Here is a 24051-nt window from a genome sequence, read left to right as displayed (position 1 = left end):
AGAAGAAGAAGAAGAAGAAGAAGAAGAAGAAGAAGAAGAAGAAGAAGAAGAAGAAGAAGAAGAAGAAGAAGAAGAAGAAGAAGAAGAAGAAGAAGAAGAAGAAGAAGAAGAAGAAGAAGAAGAAGAAGAAGAAGAAGAAGAAGAAGAAGCAGCAGCAGCCAAGCACCAAGTTGGTGCCTTTAAACCAGGCGCCAAGCGGACCCAGCAGCGGCAGGAAAGACTCTGGCGCCGTCGGGCGCGTGAGGGTTTATCGCGAATCCCGCTGCCTGACGCCCCTGCAAGCCAATCAGAGGGCGCGTCCCTGAAGCACCTTGTGACACGCAGAGGTGGCCCTCCCTCTCCTTGCCCCGAGCGAGAGAGGCTGGGAGGCTGGGCGGGTCCAGCTCGGCCGCTGCTCAGGGCGGGGTTTGGAGAGCAGCATCCGCGATCGCGGTTTGTCGCCGCTCAGGGCTTATTTAAGCCGGCCACGCGCGCACACGAGCACAGGCGCGCGTGCGCAACGCAAGGCAGCTGCTGAGCATCCTTAGCAGCAGCAGCAGCAGCGGCAGCAGCAGCAGCAGCGGCAGCAGCAGCAGCATCGGGCAGCCAGGGAGCCGGTGGGGGAGCAGCAGCGGCAACAGCAGCCCGAGCCAGACAAAGCAAAGATGGCAGGGATCCTCGCTTGGTTCTGGAACGAGAGGTTCTGGCTGCCACACAATGTCACCTGGGCGGATCTGAAGAGCACCGAGGAAGCCACCTTCCCTCAAGTGGAGGACCTCTACCTGGCCTTCCCCCTGGCCTTCTGCATCTTCATGATCCGCATGGTTTTCGAAAGGTGAGGCTGCGATCTGGATCTGGATGCTTCTCTCTCTCTCCAGCCCCCCCCCAGCCCCCCAGCCCAGGAAAGGGCTGCCCTGTTCTACTTCTTCCTATAGGCAAACCAACTCCCAACTCGCTCGTGTGGTGGGGCTTGTTTTATTTGGGCCATTGGGGTCTCTCCGCCTCTGGGGGATGTTGGCTCCGGGGGGTGGGGGGTGGTGAGGGGAGAGGGCTTTGCAGTTCGTATACAGACAGCCTCATGAGTGCGGATTATATGGGGTGTACGGATCAAACTTCTCTGAAGAATAAGAGGGGTGTGTGTGTGTTGGTCGCCAGCATTGGTCCAATGTTAGCAGCATTGGTCCAATGCTGCCACAGTGACTTAAAAAAACCCCAAAAACATGCCCCATCAAAAGGCGAGGAGGCATTTTATTTTGATTAGAGAGGCTTTTCGAGCTAAGCTTTGGATCACCTTCCTGGTCGCTCCTTCCCCCACCCAGATGCTACCAATGCAGATGGTTTTGTGGTGGGCAACGTGCCTAAGTGATGGCATTCAAGGCAAATATTCATTGATAAATGACCAGCAGGCTTGCTAGTATCGGATTGGGGGAGGGGGAACTATGCGCTTGACCCTGCTGAAAAATCCAGTGTTGTTGTTTATTTTTGAAAATGGGAACTCCACATTGATGGTTCCACCAACTTCCTTGAAATAGGCTAATCGCCTCATTTCTAAAATGAGGAAAGCAGGGTTCAGGCAAGTCTGCCTGGAGCCCAGGCCTCAAACCTGTAAACTGCTGTCTAATAGCACAGCTGTGAGTAGGTAAGCTGTGAGCAGGAGGTGAAATGCTCTGCATATAACCCAGAGGTACACATACCTTTTACCTCGTGTTCCAGATCTCATGTACGGCATTTTGAACACCTCATGGGTTTATGAGTCCTTGGTCGAAATAATCCTAAAAACACTATTCCGTGTGGAACACCTGACTGGGGAAAAAAAAAACCATTTCTTAAAAAGGTTGCTTGTATACTGGTGACATAGCTTGTAGGTTTTTAAGTAGAAGAATATCAGTGTCATAAAACAGTAAAATGCAAAATATACTCAATGAATGCAATCTGATTATTAATTAAGCTAGGAATCTATCGGTTTTCAGTCCTTTGTTATACCTCCAGAATTATTTGCTCCAGGAAAAAGCCTGATGGTTAAGTTGGCAATCTTTCCTTTATGCTTTCTCTGTTCCGTTGAAGAGCTGTTTCCCTTCATGATAAACACAGGACAACAACACAACAGAAAAGAATCCTTTTTGGAAATGCAGAATAATAACTGCTGTGATAGTTAACTGAGAACACCTCTTAAATTTTAAGGTTGCTGTTTATAATGATCTACACAGAATATATCACTTTTCTTAAATACTAACCCAAACTGATCATAGACTAAATGTCAGCTAATATACTGTGTGAAGATATTGTGTGGTAAAAATGTCTATTTATTGGCAACTAGTTTTCCTGGAGGGTCATTTTGAGTACTTCTGCTCTAGCCTTTTCTTCCAAGATGGACAACATTTGTTTACTTGTTTTCTCTCCTGGATTCTCAGGAATATGCTTTCCACACTGTTACATTCCTGCATTTTCCCTGTTGTCCTGCTTTTTAAAAAAGTTTTTTTAAAAAAAAATGCTGTTTTGTAGTGATTTTTATATCTATCAAAATAACAGCTCAAAGCTTTCAAATATGACATAGTGCTATTGTTTTCCCTGGTGTAGTAAAGTGCTTGGAGATGTGCCCCTCCCTTTTCTACATTACTTACCTGTCTATAATTAACTTAAATGTCTCTATTGCTCCATCCTCTACTGTGGAGTTCTTTAAACTCCTTCTGCCTTTAACCTGTATGGTATGGAGGGGGTAGGGGGAAAGAGACCTTATCCACTTCTCTTTTTTATTAACACATTATGGGATGGATGGATGCATGCATGTAAGTCTTGAGAATTTTTTTAATGAAGGACATACGGAGCCAAAGTTATTGACTGTTGCCTAGGCTGCAGGACTGTCTTAGCACGGTAGCCTCAGCAACACAAGCTCTGACTGTCCTCCCTTGGTGTTGCTGGGTAAGTCTGCTCAGTACACCCATGGTAGGAGTGCATGATGGTGATGCTGCTACCCGTTTCATATTGCCTTTTTTCCTTCCAAGTGTTCTCAGTCTCCATTGCAAGAGACCGGCCCATTTGGATAGGTGGAAATGGGGCTTCCTATCAGTCCAAGAGAGGGGTGCAACTGTAGCTCCCCTCTGCTTGTTGCTGCGGGTTCTTTTTTCCTTGTCATCTCAGCTCTTTTATGGGGTGAGCTGCAGCTATGACTGTCCTTCTCCACATTCTTTGCAATCGATTGTCCTAAAGCACATACAGTGGTACCTCGGGTTAAGTACTTAATTGGTTCCAGCGTGACATTCGCACCCCGAAAAGTACTTAACCTGAGTGGTGATAGCGTGCATGTGTGAAGCGTCGGTAGAGCGTTTCTGCGCATACGCGAAGCACGTAGATCGCTTCTGCACATGCGCGTGCGGCGGAACCCGGAAGTAAACACTTCCAGGTCCGCAGAGTACTTAACCTGAAAGTACTCCACCTGAAGTGTACTTAACCCAAGGTATGACTGTATTGTCTTGGAGACTCTCTGAAGGAACTTTGGTCTTAAGGATCCTTCTTTTAGGATGATAACACTATACTGTAGTTTAAAAACAAAACAAAACCATGCCACTTGGGGATTAGATAATACTCTGCTGTCAAGGAGTAGGACTAACACTAGTATGACATTAATCAAGTAAAAAATAAACTGGTGTGTTTGTAACATATACAAAAACTTTGTCAGAAGGCGGCTGTTTCCCATCCACAATATTTTGCTTTTTATTACTCACAGATATTCCCTATCTGGAATGCCACAATTCTGCTCTTCCCTTCTACTTCAAACATCCAATAATCTCTCTTTTGTTCGTCACCAGTAAAGAACAAACACTTTCTTAACAATGCACATTTTTAAGAGCCCAGAATTGGATGTACACTGAGCAATTTGATAACCTGATGCTCTGCATATGTTTACCAGGATGCCCAGGCCAAATATTTATTTCTGAATCCTTTATAACTACCCTTTCATAATATAGGGCAATGTCCATATATGGCTTTTACATAGTTCACATTATTGCTTTTTATAAAGAGATAGAAGCTCCCATTTTCTCCTGCCTAAACTCAGGAAAAACGTATGCAGAATTCTCACTTAGGTAAACTACCATAGAGGCAAAATGTACAGTACAACAGTTTTTTATATATATAAAAGCAGCTCATAAAATATTGTACTCTACCGAGTTATGGAGGATGGGTTTAGTTACTTGCAGTTACACTTGAATCTCCGCATAATTGGGGTAAACTTTGTTGTCCCCGATCTTTTGCATTGGGGTGTATTTCCCTCCCCCCCCCAGGAACTGTGAGAAGAGGGCACTCCTTGGGTTCCCTTGTGTGCCTGAGAGCCTTTCAATGGAAACATGGTTCTCTGAGGCCCCATAGGCAATAGACTGAGGAAGTGGAACATAGGAAGGGTAGAGAAAGAGATTTTTGGTGAAAGGGCATGGGAGAGGGGGCAACTGAGGAGAGAACAGCTTCATGGTGCTTAAAGGAGTTAAGCACCAAAGACCAAACAGAGTTTGGTCAAAAGAGAGTGGCTTAAAGAAGGGGCACAAAGTAGGCCATTCCCTGTAAAGGTGGAATCGGAGGGAACAGTTTGTAAGGATTTGAAGGGAATAATGGGTGGTAGAAAAATTGGTGTTGAAGAAAGAAGTTGATGGGAAAGTAGGACATGGGGAAACCATGTGGCGTAGAGATGGGTTGTTCTGTACTGTTGGCAGGGTGACAGAGGGGGCCAGGGATACATAAGTACCGGTATGCTAGGTTTAGAGTCTCTTGACTCCAAGGTGTCAGTATCATGGCAATATAGGGAGCTGGCAACCTTAGAAGGACGAGGGAGGGGCGTGATGCGGTAGGTAATGTAATTGATTTGAACTAACTAGCCAATTCTAAGACTGCTGACTTCTAGGAATGTCTTTGAAAAGTGGTATGAAGTCAAAGTAAAAATGCTGTGAGCCCTCTGCCCAGCTGTCGCCCATTATTGTCATGGCTTCTCCCCACAAAATCCCGCAAAGGAAACATGGGTCTCTAACAGACTTTGCAGAATCTCACAACTCTAATCCCCAGAGTTCCTTGAGGGAAGCATATCCACCAGTGTCCATAGAGATTTGGCCCCAATACATTCATTACATTTTGATTTTATTTTTAAATGAGAAGCAGCTTGGGTAGATGGGAATTCTGAATAGATGCACAGAATGTGGAAAGGTGTGTTGAACCCCCTTTGTCTACAGCTTGTTCACACCCACGCTTTTCAGATTTTTCCACCATGCCTCCCCATCCCCTGGGCAAAAGTTTCACTTGCACGTTTGCCCTCTAAAATAAACATTTCAAACTTCTGAATTAGGAAAGACCATGGACTCAGCTACATTAGTAAAAAAAACTTTGTTTTGAATGCATTATAAACACGCACCAGATGGCACTGGAGAGTAAAAAAGAAATTATGTGATTTTCTATAACTTTTTTTCTTATAACGATTTAATTTCTTTCTTATTTATAGAATTTTTTTCTGTGTGTGTATAGATCCACCCTAGCAAAACTGTTTGGAAGTTGTGCTCAAAATGTTGTTTGGGGTCCTGATCTGGTTTTTTTTTGGGGGGGGGGCAAACCATTGTTTGCTGGGTTTGGAAGAGAGAAAGCTTGCATAAAGAGCCCATATAGATTTATTTATGCAAATAGATTCTTATCCTGCTATTCCATGACAAAGGCAACATAGAAATTCAATTTAGAACAATAAAACATACCTACAAAAAAACACCCCTAAGGTAATTAAGTGAAATACTGTATTGATTTAAAGCAGATTAGTTACAATTAAAGACCTAGGTAAACAGGATGGCCTTATAGTGGCATTAAAAAAATAGTAATGACAGTAGAAATTGAATTGTGGAGAGGGAATTCTACCTTCAGGGCTCCCACAGAAAAGGTGGGGACACCTGGAAAATTTACTAGTCAAGTTAATATGAGAGAATGTGGTTCTCTTGTTAACCTTGACCCCATACTTGGACTCTATAGGTTAAAACCAGCCCTTTGCATTGTTCCCCAGACAAACCGGGCGCATGTGACAATCTTGTAAGTTTGCTAGTGAAATAGTTTCACTAAGAAGAGTCTAGTTAACCGTCTGGCTGCCACATTCTGGGTCAGTAAAGTTTCCAAATGCTTTCCAGAGGCAGCCCCTCATATGCAGAGCATCATTTCTGTTGTGTATTGGTGTATATATGGCTGTGTCGTCTCACTACTTTACAATTTCACTACACCTTGAATTATGCTTGTTGTATTATCCTAGACAAAGCAAGCTATTCTGAAGTGCTAAACAACAGGGAGATAAAAATGAGCTCTCTAATCTAGCTCTCGCTGGGCTGGTAAACCTGTGTCTGGCCTGTCCTCTTTTCAGCCTCCTCTCAGACATAGGAGTGTGCTTTTTTTGTTTATGTACAGGGGAGCCATTCAGCCACATGGGCTCCCCCCTTGATCTGAATGGGCAGATTTACCACTTCCGTGTGAACTAGGCTTAAATATCAATTTTAAATAAGCTGATAGACTGCTGAGGTAATACAGGGGACTACATCACTTCAGGTTGTGGAATAGGCCTCAGAGCAGGTGCCAAACAGGCCCTTTTAATGGGGTCCTGGAGTCTACTTATTAACTGATTCCATAAGAATATTCCACAAGTTACTTAAGCAGGTTTTGTCTCCTTAATTTTGCCTCAAAGTCCTTTCAGAATGTGGCTATCTGTGAGTAGTACTTTCTAAATAATATTCTTAGGTTCAACCTTTCCAGCTTTAAAGGATACTTAAGTGTCTTAAGACAGTGGGTTTGTAGGTTAGGTTAGGAAGGTGATCGTGTTAACTTACTTGCTTTTATCAGAAGCATTTTTTCCCCTTACGGAATCATGTTTGCATTCTTTTTACATATAAACACTTAACCAAAATTTCAGGATCGTGGTTTGACATTGGTTTCAGGTCATCGCTTGTCCTGACGTGGGTAACCAAAGCTTCCCTTATAGAAACTATGGTTAATTGTGAAAACTTTGTCATTGTACCCAGGTGAGCCACAAAGGGAGAAGTGAAGGGCCTATGGGCCAAGGGCTAATTTATATCTCAACTTGTTAAACCAAGATAGGTTCACTCAAACTTGTGCCAATTGGTTCTTTTGAAAATGCCTTGCTAATAATGAAAATTGCAGACTGAAGGTGCATATGCAAGGCAAGATGTACATTTTCAGCTGGTTCGCGGACTAAGGCATACAAAAGGCTCACTTTTATCTCTGCTTATTACGCTAAGATAGGTCTGTCGCTCACTTTTATAGTTAACACAATTGTATATCAGTTGACATTTATTCACTGATTATAAGCTAACTGCAACAGCTAGCAATCTAATGAGAATTATTATTTTCTTTGCAGTCCTATGTATGATTACTTGGACGCACGTTTCATTGAATGTAGTAAGCAGGCGTAGAATCAGACTCTGTGTGGCTTTACACAAAGATTTAATAATGTCTGTCCAAAGACACATGACGTACAATACGCTTGACAGCCTGCTTTGAGGATTACAATTTATTACTCTCTATTTTCAAGTCTCCTTTTGACCTAGAAATGGATACAGCTTCTAATGGTGCTAATCTCACCCTATTTAGCAGGGTGTCTTCATGACCACCTCAGATTTCAGTATTATTCACCATAGTATTCCATTCAATATTCTGCTTTTCATCTTTCCTCAGTTGCTTAAATCACTTAATGCAAATGTAGTAGGAACACAAGTTGTAGCCATTTTGGCAGAAAGTGCAATCCTACGTCTTAGGTTGATCTCTATCTATGTTTGTCCCAAAGTCCTGCTGAGTTCAGTGAGGCTTGCTCCCAAGTTGGTATACAGAGGATTGTACCCTTAGTCATTTCGTCAAGAACTCGCCTCTGCTTTCTGTATGGAAGTGCCAGTATTATATCTCTCAATTACATCACTTCGAGATAATTGCTCTTTCCAGAAATACCTAAGGGATTAGACGCTCAGATAACTTCTTATTCCAGTCTTCCTGATTTGTCAAGTACAAATTTTGACATCAAACTGTTTTGTTGTTGTTTAGTCGTGTCCGACTCTTCGTGACCCCATGGACCATAGCACGCCAGGCACTCCAAACTGTTATGAAACTGTTATCAGTTGTTATGAAGAGATTAAGCACAGGTTGGACAGGGATGTGCTCCCGTTGCTTTGGAACTGCTCCTGCCAACCTAGCAGTTCCAAAGCATGCCAAAAGTGCAAGTAGATAAATAGGTACCATTCCGGCAGGAAGGTAAACAGTGTTTCTGTGCGCTGCTCTGGTTTTGCCAGAAGTGGCTTAGTCATGCTGGCCACATGACCCGGGAAAACTGTCTGTGGACAAACGCTGGCTCCCTCGGCTTGTAAAGGGAGATGAGCGCCGCAACCCCAGAGTCTTAACTGTCAGGGGCCCTTTACCTTTACCTTTACCTTTAGGACAGGGTAAGACCAGATTCAAATCCCCACTCAGCTGTGATCTTTCCTGGATAACATTGAGCCAGTCATTCACTTAGCCTCAGTTTAACCCACCTTGTAAGGTTGCTGCGAAAATGAAATTGGGAGGAGAGGCCAAGTGTGCCATCTTGAGTTCTTTGGAGGAAAGTTGAGATATAAATGTAATAAAGGAAGGAAATATATTTTATAAGTTTCAGCAGCTTGGGTAAGGGTTGGTGGGGGAAAATCACATTCCTAGCTGCATGAAATAACTTGTTCTTTATCATGCTAGGGACCTGTTTTTTGTTTTTTAAAGAAGAGAAATAATTTCATTGACATCAGTGGGGCTGATTTTTTAATACTCCTAGAATTGTCTTGTAAGGTCCAGTTTTCCTTCAAGCTTTAAATAATTCAGATTCTAATGTCTGTTTACTGAGGCTTTAACAAATTATTTGTGATAATGGGTGTAGGTCCTTAGTTTCCCCCCCCCTCCCTGCTCTTAACCTTTGAACCTTAACTAATCTAGTCCAGCAGCTTCTAATGGAAAGTGCTCATTTCAAAGGGAATGCAGCTCACAAATGCCTTTTAATGATAAAGTTATATGGGAGAGGCAGTGCTCCAGAAACAAAGACTGCAAGGCAGAGATGAGAGCAAGAGGCTGATCTTCAGTAAAGCTGGATAAATCTTTTCACACAGTCAATAGAGGGGATGGAGGGGAAATATCTCTGTTCTTCATACGGTGAATTGGAAAACACGACTTAGAGAATGGGTTTCGTTGCAGCACCCTCTGTCTCTTCTCTCCACCCCACCCCAACATAATCTCTCATGATTATGTCACTCTTGTGGTATTTGGGTTTCTTCCATTGTGATTGTCTGGCTGCTTCATGGTTCATAGCAGTCCTGCTGGATCAGACAAACAGTTTGCCTAATCCATCACTTTTCCTGTAGTGACAAACCGGACACCTCTAATAAACCCACAAACAGGACATGGGAACAGTAGCTCTCCCCTACTGGTAGCTCCCCAGCTGCTGTTTGGAAGCACAGATGGTACCTGCAATAAAGTGTTGCAGCACGGAGCACTCCTGGGTGGGGTTCCTGCTAGCTGTGGCCCTTTTCAGGAGATTCCATTCTCCTCTCACCCTGTTCTCAGACTCCAAAGGATCTGTCAGCATTCCATGCCCAATGGGCACGTTTGGCCTCCATTGGGTTGTTTTTTAAAAGTTCTTTAAGGACACTTTCTTAAAAAAACAACAACTTGGCAGCCTTTGAGGTTTCCCGAAGCATTGTTGTTGGCTGTTTGCAACTTAATGATGTGGGTGGGTGTGTTTGGTGGGGCAAAACACTCTACATGAGCAAATGGCCAGGTGCTGGTTCATGGGAGAACATGGGCAGGTGTTAGCTCTGCTCCCCTTCATCTATGAGGCGAGGGAGGAAACTTTTGGCCATTGTCAGATTGCTTTGCAAGACACCAGTGAAGAGACTATTTTGGCATCCCTTGCAGCTGGAAGGGAAGAGCATATCATCTCATGGAGTTATCGTCTTCTTTTTTCTTAAAGGGGAGGAAAGGGCTAGTTAGGGAAGCTTCCAAAGCTTTGACTAAGTCATGAGATGAAAGATCTTGGGTGCAGCTGAACCCTTTCATTTTCTGAGTCTTGCAACAGGGGTGAAGCAGTTCTCTTTGGTGAAAGAGGCAGTAGCATAATTCACTGCAGTCTAAAAGATGGGTGGTGAATCTTTATTATCTATAGTCCCTCTCCTCCCTTTTCTGAAAGCCTGTTCTTGTGCTTACGCCATCCACTTTACAAGCCAGCTAAAATTTGCAGAAATTACTACAGTGCAGTGTGAGAACAGTTCTTGTGGCACAACCTGCATGCTTATGACAAAACCCCCTTTTTTGTTATGTTTTTAAAACATGTAGGCTCCTAACAAAAACAGCAGAGTGTGGCAGTGGCGACAATAGTTGGTTTTGCAAATCTCAAGGAGTTGCGGTTGGCAGCCTGCTGATTAACGGAAGCCATGCGATTAAAATAGAGATAGGGCATCTTAATTCGCCGTGATACAAAGAAAATGATGGGGCTTCAAACAAGCTTCAACAAGCCTATGAACTAATTTCTAATCCCTAATTTGCAACGACTCTGTTCCTGTACGTAAAAGAATGCTCTGCCCCCAACCTGTACACATTTAACTGAATGTCTCTGTAGAACATCTGTGTGTACGGCACTTTCTCTGCAACTGGGAACTCTGGGAAAAGCGATCTAATGAACCACAAAAGGGAAAGCCCTATGTTACAGTGGTACCTCGGGTTACAAACGCTTTGGGTTACAAACTCCGCTAACCTGGAAGTAGTTGCTCCGGGATGTGAACTTTGCCCCAGGATGAGAATGGAAATCGTGCGCCGGCAGCGCGGCAGCAGTGGGAGGCCCCATCATTGAAAGTGTGCCTCAAGTTAAGAACGGTTTTGGGTTAAGAACGGACCTCTGGAACGAATTAAGTTTGTAACCCGAGGTACCACTGTATTCACTTTGTGGACATTTTGACTGAGAGTGAGCACATCGCCCCTCTGTGCTTATTTTGCTCTGCACACTTAAGAATGGGGCAAGTGTGCACGGCTGATTGTCACCAGAAGAGGACATTCATAGTCCAAAACCTCCCTTTTCAAATTGCAGCTATCTTCCCTTTTCAGGCTGCAACTTTTCTCCATGCCTTCATGTCTATTGAGGACAGTATTCATAGTATGGTGGAGTATGGAGAGCCTATCCTTGGGGTCTTGCTCTGTGCTTGGGTCACCAAACTCTCTGACTTTTTCACATGCTAAAGCAGCCTCTTAACTGCTCACCCAATCAGGTAAGGTAGCCTTACATATTCCAGACCTGCCTCTGTCCACCCTACATTCTGCAAACAAAGAAAAGATAATTCAAATACTACACTGCCCTCCTCTTACATTTAACTGGTAAGCTCCACTCTGAAAATACATTTCTTCATCATCTATGTAAAATCTTTTTTTCTATATGATTCACTGGCAAGTTTCTTTCTTTCTTTTTTAAAAAGCCATACACCTGGCTATTTGGCATCTGCTGTCTTTTTGTTTTGTCATCTTGTCACCTCCATTTAAAAAAGCAGTTTCTCTTCTGACATCCCTCCACCCACCCCCTTTTCTCTAAGTGATGTAGTCACTGATCTGTTAACAAAAAAAAAAAGAACTAAGAACAGACTTGATAAGATTAGAATTAGTGAAATAGACAAGAGACTACTGGTATCTGGTTCCTTCTTTTGCTTCCCACTGTCTACCTTTTAATGGAGCAATGCATGTCAAGGTCTAGAATAAATATTAAAAAGAAAAGAACAGAAATAAATTCTCAAGACATAGGTGAATTGACTGAGATTGGCCAGAGCCAAATCTAGAGAAAGATTTGACCTAGTTCTATCAAATTGTTCAACATAGCAGACTAAGTTGGTTATAAATCTGTGGGGGGTTTAAAAAAAAATCAAATGCCTGAAATGCAGCTATGTTTCCAATTAGACAAATTCACTATTTTATTTTTAGGGTGTACATTTAATAGGTTAGGCAAATGCTGAAACTAATATTTCAAGCTGTGCTTGTGCCAAGGTGCACACAGGCTTGCTTTGTTACATTGGATTTTCTTCTCATTCTGCAATATTGGGCAGTATTCAATTGCATATGCCCATCTTTGTTGCTGGAGCAGTGAGTGTGCACACTCCAGGTTTTGCAACAGTTCTTTTACTATTGTCTTTTTCATTCTAATTTAATTACAATTACAGGCCGTGTTAAAATTTGGGTTCTGATAATAAGGTTTTTTTTATTGGTACAGATTATGCTTTTTTGAACAAATTCATTTTTTGTATGCACAGACACAAAATAAATTTTGTAAGAAATACCAGAAAGAGTGCTACAACTTAAAAAGTCTCCCCCCCCCCTCTTTACAGTACTTACTATTTCTTGGTAGACTTCTTCACATGAGTTTTTCACAGTAAAACAAAAAGCATCTTGTTTTCATGTTTCTCTGTCTTTCCCAGAGGCTCATTATAATGAGTGACTTTCACCATCACTATATGTCAGGGACTTCAGAGCCAAATATCCACCACAGATTTGGTCTCTCCTACTATCTTTGCAGTTGAAATACACGATGTAATGAATTAATTGTTTGCCAGACGATTGGTGTATTCATTCTCTCCCTCTCTCGCACATGCACACATTGTCCACAGAACCTTTGAGGTCTAGTCCAGAGGTTATATGTTAGTGGAAAAATGTACATATTTTATCCTATGCATCTGATTTCTTAGCCAAAGCCCCCAATTTAGAAATATTTCCTGTTGCATTAAACCAAGGCGTCGGCAACGTTTTCTGCCCGTGGGCTGGAGGATTCCCACGGACTATCATCCATGGGCCGGACATGGGCCGCACAGGCGCAGAAGCGATTTCCGGTGCCGTGCTGCCCATGTCCCAAACACCGGAAATGGCATCTGCGCATGTCCGCGGCTGCGTAGATGCGATTTCTGGCACCGCTTGGCGAGTCCCCGTGCCGCGCTGCGCCAGTTTACCGCAGTGCGTGGGGGACTTGCCGAGCGGGCAGCTCGGTTCATGGGCGGCCCGTGGGCTGGATAAACGGCCTCCATGGACCGGAGGTTGCCGATGCCTGCGTTAAACCAAGGAAAAAAGAATAACGGTATAAAGGTGGAACAAATTGTGATCTTATATCTGTCCTTTATCTTCATAATTACTTCGTGTACCTGTACTTTGTGTACCTGTACATCATTATTTAATTCCACTTCCCTTTAATCGTTTTCCAGCCAGATCCCAGAAGATAGGAGTGTCTACTCCAAACTGTTTCCGAATAATTAATCTCCACATTAAACCGCTGACACAAGGCAGTGAGATGAGCTTCATGATTATGATGCTCTATATTAGGGACTGCCAAACATCTGTCTTTAGTTGGTTGAAATTATTAATTATGCCAATGAATGGATTAATATAATAAGGCACAGAAGGACTTGTTCCTATGGCTGCACGTATTACAAGTGGAAGATGAGCAAGGGAGATGAATAGTTAAATATTTTGACTGACATTTCAGACAATGGAAAGTTGAAAGAGGAAGGTCTAGAAAAGCAGTTATCATTATTGGATCTCTAGGGCCCGGATGGTTGATGGCCCACCTTCAAATTGGTTGCTGATTCCTAGTTTTGTGCATTCTGTGAGTAACCTTTTCATTTATTTACCATATTTATAGCCCTCTCTTCACCCAAGGAGGAGCAGACCACTGTGCCCCTTTCTCCAGCAGCCTGATCACTTTCCTGCATACAATTTCCTTGTCGCCTGTGGCTAATGGCAGACTTCTTAGATTTTAAACTTTCTCAATTTGAAATTCAGATATTTGCTGAAGTATGCATAACTGGTTATAATTATTAAAACTGGGTCAAAGCTAATACAGCCGGTTACATTTTAATTGCTATTGTCACACACACACACACACACACACACACACACACACACACACACGTACACATTCAGGAAGTGTCCCAACTCTTTTTCGTACCAGTATAGAATCCAAGGAGGCTAATAGCTTCTGTGGGGTTATTTATTCAGCCTAGGCGTATAATTCGCAGCTTTGTGTCATATAGCTTATATCAGGGGTCAAGAACCTTTTTCAGCCGTGGGCTGGTCCACTGTCCCTCTGACCTTGTGGGAGGCCGGATAATATTTTTTTGGGGGGGGGAATGAATGAATTCCTATGCCCCACAAATAACCCAGACCAGAGATGCATTTTAAATAAAAGCACACATTCTACTCATGTAAAAACCATGCTGATTCCCGGACCATCCGTGGGCCGGATTGAGAAGGCAATTGAGCCGCATCCCGCTCATGGGCCTTAGGTTGCCTACCACTGGCTTATATAGCTTTTTTGCCTGACAGAATTATCTGACTCACAGGAGACAGAATTTTGCTTGGCTCTTTGCACACATGCAAAGATACTAAACAATAAGGCTTGAAAGTGCAGGTGAGTTTTGCTGCGATCCCATGCATACCTATTTGGAGGTGAGCTCTTTTGAACATAAAAAAGTGCTACTTAGTAATTGAGGGTGATGTAGCAAACAGGATGATGTCACAAAAGCACATAAGACAGTTAGATTTGCTTCATGCTGACATCACTGAAATGATACATTTGGAACGTGAACAATGCTTCCTGAATAGGCAGGCACTTCTGAAGCAATTACCTAAAAATCTTCAAAGGCTGTTTCTGACACTGCCTGAAGCTTCCATGGAAAAAATAGTTTTCTTCACAAAATGTGGTTATTAACAATATCTGACTTTACAAGTTTTTATAGGTTAGTCTGTACTCAATATTGGTTGGTTTTAAATTGCCATACTGTATATTAAGAAGAAAAAATAACTGAAAACTTATGACTTTTATTAGTGTATCAATGAAAAATAAGCATATTGCCATTGGGATCTCATAACAAGATCTCCAGCAGCTGTGTTCATTGCCATACATGAAATAATTCTGCCTTCCATAATATTCTTTTATTAAAACACATTACCAAAGTGTGGATTGCCCCTCTTCTTGCAAAAAAGCTATGAACAAGAGGTCTGAACCTGGATTCTTTAGAATTCAAGTGAAACCTGCAACAAAATGTTACAACACATTATTATCCTATCTCCTGCCCAGCGTTGCATTCACTTAATCCGTTCTCCAGGATACCATAAGACATGGCACCCTACAGATGTTGAACATCAGCTCCCATTGTTCCTGCTGGCCGGGGCTGATGGGAGTTGTAGTCCAACAACATATAGAGGGCACCACATTGGCTACCTCAGTTGCAAGGTGTAATAACATTCCACTCCTCTTTCCAGTTTCCTTCATTTTTCTTTTCCAACTAACACAGCATGTTCCCTTTTCTGTAGTCCCGTTTTGGCTCTAATTGGCACTCATCATTTGAGTTCCCTATTAGAGGGAGTGATAGTGGCACAAAATAGCAGGTGTCAAGAAAATGACTCATATTTTTAAGGTACTTGTGATGTCAAATATAATATCCTCTCTCTCTCTCTAGATATATATATATATATATATAATACTTCCATTGGATAAGGAAGAGCATTTATCTTAAAACTGTATGCCTTCCTCCTACTGTATCAATTATGAAGCTAACTCTCATTCTGTTGTCTTGTCATAATTGTAAAAAAAAAAAAACATGAATAGCTTTTCCAGCACTTTTCCTTCAGGTAGAAGAATTCCAAAGAAGGAATCTGTTCCTCTGTTTGGTACAAGAAAAGAAAGTGAAATGCTGTTTTTCTCTTCCCAACCCTCTAACCAAGTGTTTAAGGTAATAGTTGTCACAATGGGCACATGGTGCATGTTCTGAGGATGCACCTATCTATGTTGGGCCGAATTCATGGATGCAGGTAGCTTAGAATCCAGGTGTATGGAGACGGTTCCACAAGGCAAGTAGTTCTCTGTGCACTTCAACGTTGCATCTTTCCACTATGTTGCTCCAAGTGCATCCATATTCATCACACTACTTTTAAAAAGGTATCTTTTGTTCCATCTTTTTAAAAACAGATTGCTTTATTTCTCTTTAACCAGAACTTCACTACTCCCTCCGTCCCTTTCAATGCGTAAAGTTTTATATGGGTTGTCCCTAAAACCCAATCTTTCCCTCCCATCACTGTGCATTTGCTGTTGCGTGATTAAAGTTGGTGGAACTGCATGCACAGTTTGCAACTTCATCCAAACAGCTTGAATATTGGAGGAGTCTTCAGGCAGGCACCATGTGGCTCATTGCACACCTGAAGTGACTCTTAAGAGATGGAGTGCATGGTAGCCATTTGAGCCTGATGGATGTTGCCCCCAAACTGCTTTACAAGAGAATCCAGGCGCAGAGTAACTGTTGCAAGCATTTGCACCATCCTTCAGGGTCCTGAAACTCGTATGTCAAAGGTGAGGCACTTGTGGGCCTCTAGATGTTGGACACAACTCCCTCCAGCAGCCGCCAGAATGACAAGTGGATAGGGATAATGGGAGCTGTGGTTCAGCAACATCTGAAGGGCAACGGGATCCCCACCCGTACTCTACCTCCACTACCTGTGACTGTGGGGAATGTAGCATTAGGAGTACGGACACTGTCTCCGTTCAGATATGCCAGGCAGCTGGGGAAGGGGAATACGATGCCAGAGAGGGTCAATCTTTGGTGGCATTCCTATAGCAAAAATAATGAGTCTCCTGGCCTTTAGTTTCAGATTGCTTATGTGAAAAGCACAGTGGTATGTTCACTGAAGAAAAGAAGGAATAAATACTCAAGATGTCTCCTATAAAGCACTGATATTCTGAGTTAAATGCATTAGAAGTATTAACATCCAAACCAGCACAAATGAGTGAATGTTTCTTCTCCCCCCCCCAATTGTTTTGGAAAACTTAAGCCTAAAGAGCAATTTTATTTTTAGATAATGCATCAGATGTTAACCAGCTGGCTGTGAAGTATTTATTTTTGACTTTGCAATACATCTGTATATGCTTTTCTAAAATTGTGTTCTAACTAATATGAATGTAGGCTTGCAACATTTGTATCTGTTGAATAATTTCTGGCCCACCTTTCTCTTCCGAAAGAGAAACTCAACGCGTCTAACAAGGTATACAGTAGAAACAACTCCAAAGATAAGAACAATTCCATCATTAAAGCTGTAATTTTAACACTCAAGTCAATTCTGCTGGAGGGGTTTTAGGATTCAGCACCTTCTGGCTTCTGCCAGCTGTGCTCACTGGGACAAGATACTACAAGTTGTAATAAAGGGTGTAGGTGAAATAGCTTCCCTGTGCAAGAGGGAAGTAGGCTTGGAAGTGAAAGGCATGATTGGATGGAAGGCTAATACTTTGTTTTCTGCATCTGACAAGAGGACTACAAATTCCCCCTCAGATTTGGTGATTCCGATTGATACCTTTTGCATTGCTGCAGTCAGCAAACTGTTCCTGTGGCTTACAGCCTGGAGACGCTAGCAAGTATAGAATTAATAGCCTGTTCTTTCACAGAGATTACGTAGTTCCCCAAAGTGCAACTACACTGATATGGCTGTGGCCATCTTTAGCTTTCTGCTTGCAACTGATGTTCAAGTTGCTTGCTGAATTGTTACCTTGACCTTGCTCTCAAAAAAACCCTCAGGATTTTCACACATGCTCCTCTTCCCCTTTTGTTCTTAAGCAATCCTATGAAGCAGACTGAGGGTGGTATTCAACAAATCTTTGCTAAGGGTAGACCTGTTGCAATTAATCAACCCAGTTAGTCATGGCCCATTTAATTTCAGTGGATCTACCCCGAGTAAGTTTGTTGAATGCCACCCTAAGCTGCTATCCAGCTCATGCCATAAGTAGTAACTTGGGAGCTGAACTATAGATGATTGCCTTCTCCTTTCTATTTACCATAGGTGATGTGTGTGTCTGTGTGGTGGGGAGTTCTGGAAGTGACCTTTGGATATCAAGTATGAAGAGGAAAAGGGGTGTAGGCAGGCTGCTTTGAGAGTGGGGCAGATAAAATATGAAACCTTAGTGTCTGAATGGGTGGCTGTGGGTAGTAAAGATATAGGAGATATGGAATAAGAGGCATAGTGCTTTGGAAGGTGAGAACATGAGTGCCTGGGTTAGCAATTGAATGGACATCTGGGGAAAATAGGCTATGGAGCAGGAGGCTGGGACATTTCAAGTGTGTGTTGTATCTATTAAGTACATAGTACTAACATGAGTCTGACCAAACTGCGGGAGGCAGTGGAAGACATGAGTGCCTGGCGTGCTCTGGTCCATGGGGTCACGATGAGTCAGACACGACTAAATGACTAAACAACAACAACTAACGGCTTAGTGGGTTAGACGGTCTGCAGTTACGTGTCATTTGCATCACTTAAACCTTGGAAGACATCGAAATATTGTGTAATTTTGGACAGTTGTAACCATCCGTTCTAACACAAATGGGTGCAATTCCATTGAAGTCTGAACTTGAACCACTTAGTACCCTCATCCCACCCACAAATGTAATCCTTGAACACGCCATCCCCATCTGTAAGCATTTGTGATTTGTCCTACATTTAATATAAAAGCTTCTCAGATATATCTGGCATACTTTACCAGTTATTTCATAAGCAGTACTATAGAAGGACTTGACTAAGGGCACAGTGATATCTGTTGTGTGTTTGAATAAATGTTTTTTTCATACAGGTATCTAGAAGTCGGGGTGGGGGAATATCCTTGAACGCTGGACTTAATCTGGTGATCTGGTGAAAACTCTTCTTTCTGAATAACTGTCTCATTATTATTATTATTTTTAAAATCCTGATCAGTTCAGTTATGAATCCAAAACAAAAGTCTGCTCTTTAGCGAGCAGAATGTAGGCAATGTGAGGAAATCTGCTGTGAAACTGTTGGAAAAGGAACAGCATGTCTTTTTCAAAATACCAGTGGAAATGCCACTTCATATGAGAGAGACTCTCCCCCCATCATGCCCTCTGTTTTTCCATCCTTTTGCTCTTTAGGAAATCACATTATATGTTAAATCTACAAACCAGAAACACCCCAGGCAGACTTTGCAATAAGTGCAAAGTTCTTTCTTTTTGTGGGGGTTAGTTTAAGGCGGCTGATGGCCATCACCCAGTGACGGAGTTGTATTTACACTAAACTTGACTGTCCTTCACATATGAAACACGTCTCCCTTCTTGGAGATAATACTTTCAACAGCTTATGTTGCAGATGACGGGCTCCTGCATATGGAGCTCAGTCGTTCCCAAGCACACACACCCCCAGACCACTTGAAAATTGCTGACGGACTTGGTGGACCATTTGATTTTTTTGCCTGTTTCAGAATTGTAATGCACCGTACTTGTCCTCTCTTAGTTTCTTCCCTTTTTTTGTGTCTACATCCTTCATTTCCACTTTCCATTCCTTTCAATTGCCTTCTCAGCCTCTTTGCTCTGTGCCTTTCCCTATATTTCTGCCAGCCATGGCGTCAATCCTCTAAGGAAGGCAAAGCCACCTTACCGCCCCATCACTTCTGCAGACCACTTGAATAAAGCTGATGGAGCACTGGTGGTCCATGGACCGCATTTTGGTGGAACTTTGGTGTAATTGGCAGGTACTGTAATTTTGAATGAACTTCACTCCTTTGCGTTGCAAACAGAATTTAAAGCCGATCATGTTCTGTGTCCAATGAGTCAAATGGAAAAGAGCTATTGGATTTTTTTCTTTTGAGTTCCTTGAAGACTTATGAAGGTTGCAGTACAGTGGTGTCATTTATCTTAAGTCTTTTAATTTGGAGGATTTAACTTTAAAACTGAGAAAACTTTAGATTTCTCCCTGGCATCCATATTGGTGATCAAAAAAACATTAACAAGCAGAATTGAGGTTTTGCTATCTCCCTTGGAACAACCTGAAAGACAAATGAGTTGGTGAAATATTGAAAGGATCTGCTACATTTGGTGCTCAATTCTAGTTGCGTCTGATATTCTCAGGTTGCTTTTAAACAAAGTTGCTACAGCTCAAATCCAGAAAATCTGAGTTACGCCTTGGCAGAGAAAATGCTTGGGAACAATGGATCTGTGTACACACACACACACACACACGCACACACACAAACTCTCCCTGAGTGAATTGTGTCACTCATTACAATGGGGGAGTCTGACCCACTACACATAGTCATGAGAGGCATTTGACAAAAAATGGCATTCGGTTCTAGTTGATGTTTGGATGTGGCCAGCATGAAATTTAGCATGCTAATGCAGAGAAGATACACTTACATTCCCCCACAATATATATATATATATATATATATATATATATATATATATATATATATATATATATATCTTTGGGAAGGAGCTGCATTTCCATAGGTATTTGTGGAGAAGTCTATGTATGTGTTGTGTTAGGCATTAGGACTGCAGATGAGATTTTCTGGGACTGATACACTATTTATATTAAAGCCCTCCTCTGTGGAGTACAGTCCATGGTGACAGCCCCTGTGAGCTTGGTGCTCCTCACAAACGGCTGGAAATATAGGCAGGAAACAAAAGAGCGGGGGGGGGGGGGCTCTGGACTGCATGTTTAATTAGGTCCAGCAGGGGTCTTAATTTGCCCCACAAGGCATGCCCTCTTACCTAACACATGATGTGATGGAGAGGTTCCCTGCAAAACTGACAATGCCTGAAAATCCCAGTTAGCCCGATCATCAGCACCTCCAAATAATCTGTCCCTCTGCCCATGCAGTTCGATTTCAAATTGCACAAAAAAGGATAATGTGGGAATCTCCCCTCTCCATCATTGCCCAGATATATATATGTCTCCACCTTCCAGCGGCGGGCATGCTAAGCAACCAAGATAAAATTCCAGCCCTGTGCAACACAGCAAAAGCACAAATTATAAAGAATAAGTGCAGGGTGGAGACATAAGTAGTTACAGCTAATTGCCAATTTGCACTGCATCCCAAAGTTGCAATGGTGCAAGAAAGCTCTGGCTCAGTGGTTAAGATGTAAACATGGCTTAAGTGTTGTGATCATGGGGATCAGTGCTGGCGTATAACCGCCCCCTCCTCCCCAGTTGGCAGTCTCTTTACATTCCCTGGAGGTCTCCAGGCTTCACTGATAAACAGAAGTGTTGTCAACAGCTCCATTCTAATATCTGATTTGATTTTTGTTGGCTGTGACTCAGCAATGTTTTATTATTTAATTAATAAGTGATAGACTCTCTCCACCCCCACCCCCACCCCCACCCAGACATAAGCTGCTTCTGTATGAAGGATTGCCAGCTATTTCCCCCCATCCCTCTGGCAAGTCTCCCGTGCCAATAATGCTAACATGATAAGCTGAAGCTTTCCCCAACTTGTAGGATTCAAAAGTTGGATGTGAGAAGCCTTTTATCAGCTGCTTGCTCATCATGGAGCTGATATGGGGGCCTGGAGTCCTGCCCAGGCATATTTGTAGGAGACTCTGCAACTGAAGACGCAGAGCAAAACTGAAGGTCGCTTCCTAATCTAGCTCCTTTGGGATATGAATTGAACATAGTTTATGTTAGACACTGTCCTTGCTTATCCATTTTGAATTCATCTGTGTTTTGCTTTTGCCACTGAGAGGGAGAGGGAGAGGGAGAGAGTGTGTTCTGATGCAGTGAATACCCAGTCAGCCAAGAGAAGCCTGATTAGGGGAGATAAATTTCTGCTGGAGCCCAGGAATGCCCTGGCACAATTTTGTTTGTGTGTGTATTTGGCTACTATGCAGTATGTGGATATTGCCATTGTCTGCTAATGCGGAAATGCTTTTCTTTTTGTATATTTGATGAGCTGATAACAAGAGAAACTGCTCTTGTCTCCCTACCACCTCTCTGTAAAATGAGCTTAAATACCTATTGGGTGTTAAGCTTTCTCTGTCTTTAAACCTAGCATTTGACTTGCTCTCTTCTGTTCATTAGGATAATCCAGGAATTCCTCTGTAATTGTGAGCTTTTCTGTTTTAATTACAAGCAGCAGCAGCAGCAGCAGCAGCAGCAGAGGTTAATATTCCAGTTTTTTCCACTTCTCTAAATCTTCAGCTAGAAACAAGGGTCTGTGGAGTAAAGCTTCAGAAGTGGACAATCAGCCTCTGTAATACTCTATAATTATTATTTACAATTTAGCTTCTGCAACACACTTTCATCTCCTACATCTTCTCTGAATAGGTTTGATGGCAGGGGGGCCAGTTGAGACATTCTGGGAAAACACGTTCTCCTGCTATGTGAATGAGTTGCAGTGAGCTGTTTTGATTATCTCACCACTTGTGTCTAATGCCTTATTTTTCCTCTACTTTTTTTTTAACTTTGTAGGTTTATAGCCAAGCCATGTGCCTTAGGCCTAAAAGTCCAGGCCAATGGACCACGGAAAGCTCAGCCTAACGCTATTCTTGAAAAAGTCTTCACTGCAATTACAAAGGTATGGTATGTACCTAAAAAATGTTTACTTTGGGAGAAGGGATAGGTTCATCATGAAATATGAAATAACTTGGGTTGGAGTGGGGGCATTGGCAAAATGCCCTTTGGTGGACTTCCTGATGGGCTTACTGTTTGGCAGCAGTGCTCTGGTGAGTGTCTGGCTCTGGGAGCCACCATTTAACGTGCTGGAGTGATGCTACATTGGGAGTGCTGTATGAAAGTGCTTCAAGACCTAGTCACCTAGCTCAAGTTGGCAATAAAAAGAACTGATTAATATTTTAAGAGGCCCAGTGCAATTCATCTCCAAGATCCAAGATTGGGATGCGGGTTGCACAGGGTGTGTGTGTGTGTGTGTACCCTGTTTCCGTGAAAATAAGACATACCCATAAAATAAGCCGTAGCAGAATTTCTAAGCATTTGCGCAATATAAGCCATTCCCCGAAAATAATGATAGTCGCAGTTCTGGAGGGCGCCAAGGAAGAGGCAGGGCTGGATGCATAATAGAAATAAGATATCCCCTGAAAATAAGCCATAGTGTGTCTTCTTGAGGAAAAATAAATATAAGACAGTGTCTTATTTTGGGGGAAACAGGTATATACAGGTGAAACTTGAAAAAGTAGAATATCGTCGAAAAGTTCATTTATTTCAGTAATTCAACTTAAAGGTGAAACCAATACAGTGGTAACTCGGGTTACAAACGCTTCAGGTTACAAACTCCGCCAACCCAGAAATAGTACCTCAGGTTAAGAACTTTGCTTCAGGATGAGAACAGAAATCATGCTCAGGTGGCGCGGTGGCAGCGGGAGGCCCCATTAGCTAAAGTGGTGCTTCAGGTTAAGAACGGACCTCCGGAATGAATTAAGTTCTTAAACAGAGGTACCACTGTATAGAAGATAGACTCATGGCATGTAAAGTGAGATATGTCAAGCCTTTATTTGTTGTAATTGTGATGATTATGGCATACAGCTAAAGAAAACCCCAAATTCACAACCTCAGAAAATTAGAATAGTGTTTACCTACTCAATCCATAACACCTGCAAAGGGTTCCTGAGCCTTTAAATCAAGCGGCCCTCCAGATGTTTTGGCCTACAACTCCCATGATCCCTAGCTAACAGGACCAGTGGTTGGGGAAGATGGGAATTGTAGTCCAAAACATCTGGAGGGCCGAAGTTTGGGGATTCCTGCTTTAAATGGTCTCTCAGTCTGCATCAGTAGGAATCACAATCATGGGAAAGGCTGCTGACCTGACAGTTGTAAAGAAAGCCATCATTGAGACCCTCCATAAGGAGGGAAGGCCTCAGAAGGTAATTGCAAAAGAAGTTGGATGTTCCCAAAGTGCTGTATCAAAGCACATTAATGGAATGTTATGTGGAAGAAAAGTGTGGAAGAAAAAGGTGCACAAGCAGCAGGGATGACCGCAGCCTGCAGAGGATTGTCAGGAAAAGACCATTCAAATGTGTTGGGGACTTTCACAGTGAGTGCACTGAGGCTGGAGATGATGGTGCATCAAGAGCCACCACACACAGACGGATCCTGAAGGTGGGCTTCAAATGTCGTATTCCTCTTGTCAAGCCGCTCCTGAACAAGAAACAACGTCAGAAGTGTCTTACCTGGGCTAAAGGAAAAAAAGAACTGGTTTGTTGCTCAGTGGTCCCAAGTCCTCTTTTCTGATGAGAGCGACTTTTG

At 42.6% G+C, this 24051-nt stretch overlaps 1 protein-coding gene across 1 annotated transcript in view; it reads left to right on the top strand.

Annotated features, from left to right (window-relative positions):
• The first annotated feature begins 339 nt into the window (after positions 1 to 339).
• CERS6 (ceramide synthase 6) overlaps positions 340 to 24051 on the top strand; it is an 83702-nt gene continuing 59990 nt past the window's right edge. The window contains exons 1-2 of the mRNA XM_035133156.3: positions 340 to 814; positions 22261 to 22366. Of these exons, the coding sequence (XP_034989047.1) occupies positions 645 to 814; positions 22261 to 22366 (276 nt within the window). The 5' untranslated portion in view covers positions 340 to 644. The remainder of the gene's footprint in view (positions 815 to 22260; positions 22367 to 24051) is intronic.

This window comes from Zootoca vivipara, chromosome 1 (genome assembly GCF_965207765.1).
Source record: "Zootoca vivipara chromosome 1, rZooViv2.hap1.1, whole genome shotgun sequence".
Classification (NCBI taxonomy): domain Eukaryota; kingdom Metazoa; phylum Chordata; class Lepidosauria; order Squamata; family Lacertidae; genus Zootoca; species Zootoca vivipara.
This window is presented reverse-complemented; position numbering and strand designations above follow the sequence as displayed.